Here is a 9,563-nt window from a genome sequence, read left to right as displayed (position 1 = left end):
CAGAGACACACACAGACACAAAGAGACAGATTAACACACTCACTGATGCTGCTGGGTCTGCTGTGACTCTGAAACTCGCTGAGCTGACGCTTGCCGTCGCAAGCCAATCGCCGCATCGATTCCTCGACATCTAAAGTCGGCGCGATTTCTCTTCCCGTCGAATCCTGCCTGCTTGATGAGAAATCGACCAATCGCCGAAGAGATTCTACGCCCAGCAACGCGGCGATTTTCGACCGTCGCTGAATCGACCGTCGCGATTCCATTAGGCGACTCCGACCTCCGTCGACTCCGTCTCGCGTTCCCGACGGCGGCCATGGAGGCAGCGCGGAGTGGCGGAGTGGCGAGGCGCTGCGATGATGACGACAACAACAACGATGACGACAACAACGATGACGACAACAACAACGATGACGACAACAACGATGATGACGATGACAACAACGATGACGATGACGACGAGCTCACCGTCCAGACCGCAAATTTAATCTCCGGCTACGCCGCTCACCTGGCACAGACGGAGCAACAACAACAGCAACAACAACAGCAACAACAACAACCGCAGCAGCAGCAACTTTGTGCCGCTTCACAGCTCCTGGAGAGCGTCGGGGATTCTCTCCTGGAGCAGCACCGCGCCGCCTTCTCGGCCATGGTGAGCCGCCTGGTGGTGGTGGCGGAGGAGGCCGAGGATCTGCGTGGCTCGGCGCTCGCCGTGGCCCGGGAGATGTTCTCCGACGGGCGCGTGAGCTGGGGCCGCGTGGTGGCGCTGGCGGTGTTCTGCGCGCTGCTCCTCAAGAGGCTCAAGGAAGCCGCCGGCGGCGGGGAGCGGAGGGCGGGGAGAGACGCCGAGGCGAGGGCCTCCGTGGCCCACGAGGTGGCCGCTTTCCTGGTGGCCTCGCGGAGTAGCAGGAGGGCCTGGTTCGTGCGCCAGGGAGGCTGGGTGAGACACGCGCTGTGGACACGTGACACCACCTGCTGTGGACACGTGACACCACCTGCTGTGGACACGTGCCACCTGCTGTGGACACGTGACACCTGCTGCTGCTGGTGGTGGTCATTGATTAGTGGTGGTGGTGGTGAGTGGAGATGTGTGACCTGGTGGTTGTCATTGATTAGTGGTGGTGGTGAGTGGAGATGTGTGATGTGGTTGTCATTGATTAGTGGTGGTGGTGGTGGTGAGTGGAGATGTGTGACGTGGTTTTCATTGATTAGTGGTGGTGGTGAGTGGAGATGTGTGACGTGGTTGTGATTGATTAGTGGTGGTGGTGAGTGGAGATGTGTGATGTGGTGGTTGTCATTGATTAGTGGTGGTGGTGAGTGGAGATGTGTGATGTGGTTGTCATTTATTAGAGGTGGTGGTGGTGAGTGGAGATGTGTGACCTGGTGGTTGTCATTGATTAGTGGTGGTGAGTAGAGATGTGTGACGTGGTTGTCATTGATTAGTGGTGGTGGTGAGTGGAGATGTGTGATGTGGTGGTTGTCATTGATTAGTGGTGGTGGTGGTGAGTGGAGATGTGTGATGTGGTTGTGATTGATTAGTGGTGGTGGTGGTGAGTGGAGATGTGTGACGTGGTTGTCATTGATTAGTGGTGGTGGTGCGTGGAGATGTACCACGTGGTTGTGATTGATTAGTGGTGGTGGTGAGTGGAGATGTGTGACGTGGTTGTGATTGATTAGTGGTGGTGGTGAGTGGAGATGTGTGACGTGGTTGTGATTGATTAGTGGTGGTGGTGGTGAGTGGAGATGTGTGACGTGGTTGTCATTGATTAGTGGTGGTGGTGAGTGGAGATGTGTGACCTGGTGGTTGTCATTGATTAGTGGTGGTGAGTGGAGATGTGTGACCTGGTGGTGGTCATTGATTAGTGGTGGTGGTGTTAGTGGTGAGTGGAGATGTGTGACGTGGTTGTCATTGATTAGTGGTGGTGGTGAGTGGAGATGTACCACGTGGTTGTGATTGATTAGTGGTGGTGGTGGTGAGTGGAGATGTGTGATGTGGTTGTCATTGATTAGTGGTGGTGAGTAGAGATGTGTGACCTGGTGGTTGTCATTGATTAGTGGTGGTGGTGGTGAGTGGAGATGTGTGACGTGGTTGTCATTGATTAGTGGTGGTGGTGAGTGGAGATGTGTGACCTGGTGGTTGTAATTGATTAGTGGTGGTGGTGGTGAGTGGAGATGTGTGATGTGGTTGTCATTGATTAGTGGTGGTGAGTGGAGATGTGTGATGTGGTTGTCATTGATTAGTGGTGGTGGTGAGTGGAGATGTGTGACCTGGTGGTTGTCATTGATTAGTGGTGGTGGTGAGTGGAGATGTGTGACCTGGTGGTTGTCATTGATTAGTGGTGGTGGTGGTGGTGAGTGGAGATGTGTGACGTGGTTGTCATTGATTAGTGGTGGTGGTGAGTGGAGATGTGTGACGTGGTTGTCATTGATTAGTGGTGGTGGTGAGTGGAGATGTGTGATGTGGTTGTGATTGATTAGTGGTGGTGGTGAGTGGAGATGTGTGACGTGGTTGTCATTGATTAGTGGTGGTGGTGGTGAGTGGAGATGTGTGACGTGGTTGTCATTGATTAGTGGTGGTGGTGAGTGGAGATGTGTGACCTGGTGGTTGTCATTGATTAGTGGTGGTGAGTGGAGATGTGTGACCTGGTGGTGGTCATTGATTAGTGGTGGTGGTGTTAGTGGTGAGTGGAGATGTGTGACGTGGTTGTCATTGATTAGTGGTGGTGGTGAGTGGAGATGTACCACGTGGTTGTGATTGATTAGTGGTGGTGGTGGTGAGTGGAGATGTGTGATGTGGTTGTCATTGATTAGTGGTGGTGAGTGGAGATGTGTGACCTGGTGGTTGTCATTGATTAGTGGTGGTGGTGGTGAGTGGAGATGTGTGACGTGGTTGTCATTGATTAGTGGTGGTGGTGAGTGGAGATGTGTGACCTGGTGGTTGTCATTGATTAGTGGTGGTGGTGAGTGGAGATGTGTGACCTGGTGGTTGTAATTGATTAGTGGTGGTGGTGGTGAGTGGAGATGTGTGATGTGGTTGTCATTGATTAGTGGTGGTGAGTGGAGATGTGTGATGTGGTTGTCATTGATTAGTGGTGGTGGTGAGTGGAGATGTGTGACCTGGTGGTTGTCATTGATTAGTGGTGGTGGTGAGTGGAGATGTGTGACCTGGTGGTTGTCATTGATTAGTGGTGGTGGTGGTGAGTGGAGATGTGTGACGTGGTTGTCATTGATTAGTGGTGGTGGTGAGTGGAGATGTGTGACGTGGTTGTCATTGATTAGTGGTGGTGGTGAGTGGAGATGTGTGATGTGGTTGTGATTGATTAGTGGTGGTGGTGAGTGGAGATGTGTGACGTGGTTGTCATTGATTAGTGGTGGTGGTGGTGAGTGGAGATGTACCACGTGGTTGTGATTGTTTAGTGGTGGTGGTGAGCGGAGATGTGTGACGTGGTTGTGATTGATTAGTGGTGGTGGTGAGTGGAGATGTGTGACGTGGTTGTCATTGATTAGTGGTGGTGGTGAGTGGAGATGTGTGACGTGGTTGTCATTGATTAGTGGTGGTGGTGGTGAGTGGAGATGTGTGACGTGGTTGTCATTGATTAGTGGTGGTGGTGAGTGGAGATGTGTGACCTGGTGGTTGTCATTGATTAGTGGTGGTGAGTGGAGATGTGTGACCTGGTGGTTGTCATTGATTAGTGGTGGTGGTGGTGAGTGGAGATGTGTGACCTGGTGGTTGTCATTGATTAGTGGTGGTGGTGGTGAGTGGAGATGTGTGACGTGGTTGTCATTGATTAGTGGTGGTGGTGGTGAGTGGAGATGTGTGATGTGGTTGTCATTGATTAGTGGTGGTGGTGGTGAGTGGAGATGTGTGACGTGGTTGTCATTGATTAGTGGTGGTGGTGATGAGTGGAGATGTGTGACCTGGTGGTTGTCATTGATTAGTGGTGGTGGTGAGTGGAGATGTGTGACGTGGTTGTCATTGATTAGTGGTGGTGGTGAGTGGAGATGTACCACGTGGTTGTGATTGTTTAGTGGTGGTGGTGGTGGTGAGCGGAGATGTGTGACGTGGTTGTGATTGATTAGTGGTGGTGGTGAGTGGAGATGTGTGACGTGGTTGTGATTAATTAGTGGTGGTGGTGAGTGGAGATGTGTGACGTGGTTGTCATTGATTAGTGGTGGTGGTGAGTGGAGATGTGTGACGTGGTTGTCATTGATTAGTGGTGGTGGTGAGTGGAGATGTGTGACCTGGTGGTTGTCATTGATTAGTGGTGGTGGTGGTGAGTGGAGATGTGTGACCTGGTGGTTGTCATTGATTAGTGGTGGTGGTGGTGAGTGGAGATGTGTGACCTGGTGGTTGTCATTGATTAGTGGTGGTGGTGGTGAGTGGAGATGTGTGACGTGGTTGTCATTGATTAGTGGTGGTGGTGGTGAGTGGAGATGTGCCACGTGGTGGTCATTGATTAGTGGTGGTAGTGGTGGTGGTGAGTGGAGATGTGTGATGTGGTTGTCATTGATTAGTGGTGGTGGTGGTGAGTGGAGATGTGTGACGTGGTTGTCATTGATTAGTGGTGGTGGTGATGAGTGGAGATGTGTGACCTGGTGGTTGTCATTGATTAGTGGTGGTGGTGAGTGGAGATGTGTGACGTGGTTGTCATTGATTAGTGGTGGTGGTGAGTGGAGATGTGCGACCTGGTTGTGATTGATTATTGGTGGTGAGTGGAGATGTGCGACCTGGTTGTGATTGATTCGTGGTGGTGAGTGGAGATGGTGGGAACTGTGATTTTGGTGGTGATTATGACGGTGGTGATGGGTTCAGACAGCATGAGGATTATTGAGAATTGGGGGTGGGGGTTGTTGTTTTTTGTTACCAGGCGAGACTGAAGAGAAATTTAACTTGTTTTTTTATTTGAGTTTTGCCAAGTTGCTGCGACGTGTCGTCAGCTTAGACAGCTTGGCGCTTCTGTGTAGAGTAGTGAGCGACTGGCAGTGGAGCGGCTTGTGTGTTGGTTAAATTGTGAGAGACGCCTAATCCCCTCTCTCGGACGGCAGAAATCGCCCTGTCGTTCATACCATCTGTATGTGTTTCTCGCCATTGCCTGTGGGGTCTTCAGCGGGTCCATGTTTTAGGAGAAGCATTTGTTTAAAGCGGTCAAATGTGTAAAAAAAAACCCAATTCGTCAATCCAAGACCTGCATATTAAGTTTGTGAAAACGCCGTTGCAGAGCAAATGTCCCGCTCTCCTCTTTTCGAACTCGGCAGCTGGGCCCCATCTGCCTCTTGAGCGCCCAGTTGCACCGCCTGTACAATCGCTAGCCGTGCCACTGCCGTTTTCGGGACCGACACCGCGCGCGCGTGCACACGCACACGCACGACCGTACTGACGGCGGATTGCGCTCGTGTTCCCCCGGACGCAGGACGGGTTCGTGCGGGAGTATGCGCGGGAGACGCCCGGCAGCACGCTCATAAACACGCTGGTGGCCATCGCGGGGTTCGGGGCCATGGCGGGTCTGGCCGCGTTGGGCGTTCGCAAGATCCTCGGCGGTTTCCGCTGAACCTTCCCAGCGGGACGAGGCCCCGATCGTGTCCGGCTCCCGCGCACGGTGTGCCCCACGGCGTCGTCGCCTCCGGCCGAGCTAAACGGAGCACCGCTACCGCGACCGCGGGAAAAACATCGAGACTCTGAACAGACGCGGCACGCCCCCCCCCCACCCCTGCAAAGTTAAATTGTGGTGCTCAACGTTTCCGTGGCGGTAGAGTTTTTGCAAAGATGCAGCTGCAAATGCGCTTTTTTGTTTCACGTGCCGATCTTCGCTGTTCGTTAGTTTCCATTTCGTTAAACCTGCCGCATGGGAGCGATTGCCGCTGGGGTGCGTGGTGCCAAATCGTTGGTTGCATTCCGTGGGGCCTGTCAATGCTTTGTTAATATTTTGAACCTCCGTGCGAGCGAGGTTTTTGCGTCTTCCCAGCGAGAAAAACCCGACGGCCGAATGGAAATTGACGCACGTTGCTCTTGTTGGACGGCAATTATTTTACTTTAATAGAGTCGTTAAATTCACGTTAGTCTGGCTCGATGAGGCAGCATTGTAAGTGTTGGTAAAATTGAGCATTTCGGAAGCACTTATAATTTTTATTATTATTTTATTTAAATACAATTTCAGGACAAGGTGAAAGATTAGAAACGTGTTATATAGTTGCTACCTCGAACACGGCGAGGAATTGAATGACGCTTGCCATCACGGCAGCGTTTTGGCCATAAACAGAGCAATCTGTTCTCGTTGTTTTGCTCTTCACGCAACTCGAGCAAGCGGGAGTTGAATTTGGCAGCGGGCAGCAACAGCCGCTGCAGCGCCTTGCGTGAAATTTGCAGGGTAGCAAAGCCTCAACTTGCAACACAAAAGGTTTAACTTTTTTTCTGCTCGTATGATGTAATATCAGGACTGTGTGGTTACACCGATAGTACCCTTTTATTAGTGCGGGCCTAGAAGGTACACCGAGGAGACGGCTCCCGACCCATCAGGATCCTCCTCCCTGTGCGTGGCCAGGTGAACACGATAGGCAGCTTGGATGGGCCCTATGGTGCGCGGCAGTCTAAGTTTAAAGCCGCGTTTAGAAACGACAAGTCTGGTATCTGGTGTCTGGTTAATCGGAAGTGGGCTACCCCATAAAGTCGCCTTGCAATGGGTGTGCCACTACAAACCAAACTTTGGAGTTGTGAGGTGGCCGGGCCGGTGGGGGGGGGGGGGTTTGTGGATTCCTGTCAGGAGTTTTTCTAAACTTAGATTATTGAAAACAGAGAACCCACCACCCCCCCTCCCCCCTATTTAAAATGGAACTCTGGGTAACCTTTACCCATTGCCCTGTCCTGGATTATATTTCAGTGTACCCTTACCATGCAATAATTACTTGGTTCAGGATAGATCTTTGATATTTTCCTAAGGTAAATCAACGGTGGCAGTTCTACTTGGGTGACACAGCGGGACACAGGCGCCATCGTGGCAACGCACCGCCGTCACCGGCGTGCAGCCCAAGGCGGTCGCTGCAGTTTGCCGGCGGCGGCACAGCACTTGAGAGTTCTGCGGTGAGGAAAAAAAAACAACGCGGCCACGGCTTGTTCAGCCCTGGGCATGGCTCAGTTCCTGCGAGTGGGAAACAAGAGGCATTCGGGTGACACTGCTTTTGCATGTGTAGTGATGCTACCATCACTACGCATGACGCTACCATCACTACGCACGACGCTACCATCACTACGCACGATGCTAGCATCACTAAGCACGACGCTACCATCACTACACACGACGCTACCATCACTACGCACAATGCTACCATCATTACGCACGACGCTACCATCACTACACACGATGCTACCATCACTACACACGATGCTACCATCACTGCGCATGACGCTACCCATCACTACGCACGACGCTACCATCACTACGCACGATGCTACCATCACTACGCACGACACTATCATCACTATGCATGATGCTACCATCACTGCGTATGATGCTTCCATCACTACGCACGATGCTACCATCACTACGCATGATGCTACCATCACTACGCACGATGCTACCATCACCACGCATGATGCTCGACAATCTTCAGACCTTATTGGTGCTTTCAGTTCCCGCGCCGTCTCTCTCAATACAACAATTAAAGAGTGTCTTGTTTATTTGCCCGACACGTGTTTTATGTTTTACTCTGCCAGTGCTGATTCGATCGTAGCTGAAGTGGAATTGGGGCCAAGAAAGGCGTTCAGTTTACGTGTGCGTTTTTTTTAGATTGTGTGTCTTGTTTATCGTAATCGCCGGCCACGGTCAATCCACTGCTGGATGAAGGCCTCCCCAACCCATCGCCACCTTACGGCCCTGCGATGGTAACGATCCATCCGGAAGCCGATTTCATCGCTCCATCTCTGCGGTGGACGTCATCCCGGGGGGGGGGGGTGTCCCTCTTTTGGCTGCTGCCACACTTAAAAGGCTCGGCAACGCACAACATCGCCTTCGGCGTACCTAGTTGTTTGCTGTTCAGTCCGCTGCTGAATGAGGACATCCCCGTGCTACAGGTCGTGGTAGGTTGGAGCGCCTCGGTAGCGCACACTGGAACTTTGGGAGGGCAAAGCTCTTTATTATTAACACAACAGGTAACTATTAACATGGGGTGGGTGTGACCACCGACCTATCCTCGCTAACGCACACCATCACTCGCAAATGCTCGCTAACACTGGCGCTCTGATACGACTGGCGTGGCCAAGCCAGGGGGGGGGGGGCTACTGGTTGGCCACGCTGACTTGAGCCTTGACTTCTTCACGAGGCGTCTTCACGAGGCGTCTTCATCCCAGATGCGGAGGCCGCTTATATCCGCCTCGGCGTGGCCCGGGACACGCCCAGGCCATGCCCACCTTCTCAAATCCTCGAGAAGGTGGGCGTGGCGTGGCCCGGGACACGCACAGGCCACGCCCACCTTCTCGAATCCTCGAGGTGGGCGTGGCGTGGGCGTGGCCCGGGACACGCCCAGGCCACGCCCACCTTCTGGAATCCTCGAGAAGGCTCAGCCCCTGGCCACGCGACCCCCCCCCCCCGTCCTCCTGGGGTCTCCGGCCCCCACGAGGCTTCCTTCACAAGACGTGGATCTTCTTCACCAGCAACACGAAGAACCCCGAGCCCCTCGTGCTCCTCCTGCGGTTCTTGTGCCCCGCCCACTCGGTTCTGACACTTGGGGCTGTAGGGGCAAGTGCTGTCACACAGACACAGACAAAGCTACCCCATGTAGCCTTTATCAGGGCTGTAGGGGCAAGTTCTGTCACACAGACAGACCATCTACCCCAGGTAGCCTCTAGCAGGACTGTAGGGGCAAGTGCTGTGAGCAATAGCGCCTATGAAGGCTACCGGCACTGTGGCTACACACACAGAGGGTGTGGGTGGCCAGCACCACCACGCCCGACCGCCTTTGTCACTCTCCCAGTTCTAGCGATGTTTACAACACCACCACCATCACCACCACTCCCCACTCACACACAGTGCGCTAACCACTGCAACACTACTCCCCACTCACACACAGTGCGCTAACCACTGCACCACCACTCCCCACTCACACACAGTGCGCTAACCACTGCACCACCACTCCCCACACACACACAGTGTGCTAACCAATGCACCACCACTCCACACACACACACACAGTGAGCTAACCACTGCACCACCACTCCACACTCACACACAGTGCGCTAACCACTGCACCACCACTCCCCACACACACACACAGTGCGCTAACCACTGCACCACCACTCCACACACAGTGCGCTAAACACTGCACCACCACTCCCCACACACACACACACAACGTGCGCTAACCACTGCACCACCACTCCCCCCACACAAATTATTTCGCGACTCAATGCTGCCCTCTTGTGGTAATAAACTAGAATCTCACTCACCAACTCACCCACTCACCCACCCACCCATTCATCCAGACAAAGCTATCCCAGGTAGCCTCTAGCAGGGCTGTAGGGGCAAGTGGTGTTCCACAGACACTGACAAAGCTACCCCAAGTAGCCTTTGGCAGGG

General features: G+C 53.3%; 1 protein-coding gene across 1 annotated transcript; it reads left to right on the top strand.

Moving 5' to 3' along the window:
• Positions 1-266: 266 nt before the first annotated feature.
• LOC142910664 (induced myeloid leukemia cell differentiation protein Mcl-1 homolog) lies at positions 267-7,678 on the top strand. Its single transcript, XM_076060032.1, has 2 exons — positions 267-937; positions 5,409-7,678. The coding sequence occupies exons 1-2, from the start codon at positions 314-316 to the stop codon at positions 5,544-5,546; spliced, it is 762 nt and encodes a 253-aa protein (XP_075916147.1). The 5' UTR covers positions 267-313; the 3' UTR covers positions 5,547-7,678.
• Positions 7,679-9,563: the final 1,885 nt, after the last annotated feature.

Source organism: Petromyzon marinus, unplaced genomic scaffold, assembly GCF_048934315.1.
Source record: "Petromyzon marinus isolate PM22_M1 ecotype Great Lakes invasive population unplaced genomic scaffold, UKy_Petmar_22M1.pri1.0 PM_G_Scaffold_15, whole genome shotgun sequence".
Classification (NCBI taxonomy): domain Eukaryota; kingdom Metazoa; phylum Chordata; class Hyperoartia; order Petromyzontiformes; family Petromyzontidae; genus Petromyzon; species Petromyzon marinus.
Note: the sequence above shows the minus strand (reverse complement) of the source record. Positions and strands in the feature narration are given on the sequence as shown.

Coding starts and splice junctions, on each gene's coding strand:
- LOC142910664 (XM_076060032.1), top strand. CDS start 314: ATGGAGGCAGCGCGGAGTGGCGGAGTGGCGAGGCGCTGCGATGATGAC. Junction 938..5,408: donor TCGTGCGCCAGGGAGGCTGG/GTGAGACACGCG, acceptor CCCCGGACGCAG/GACGGGTTCGTGCGGGAGTA.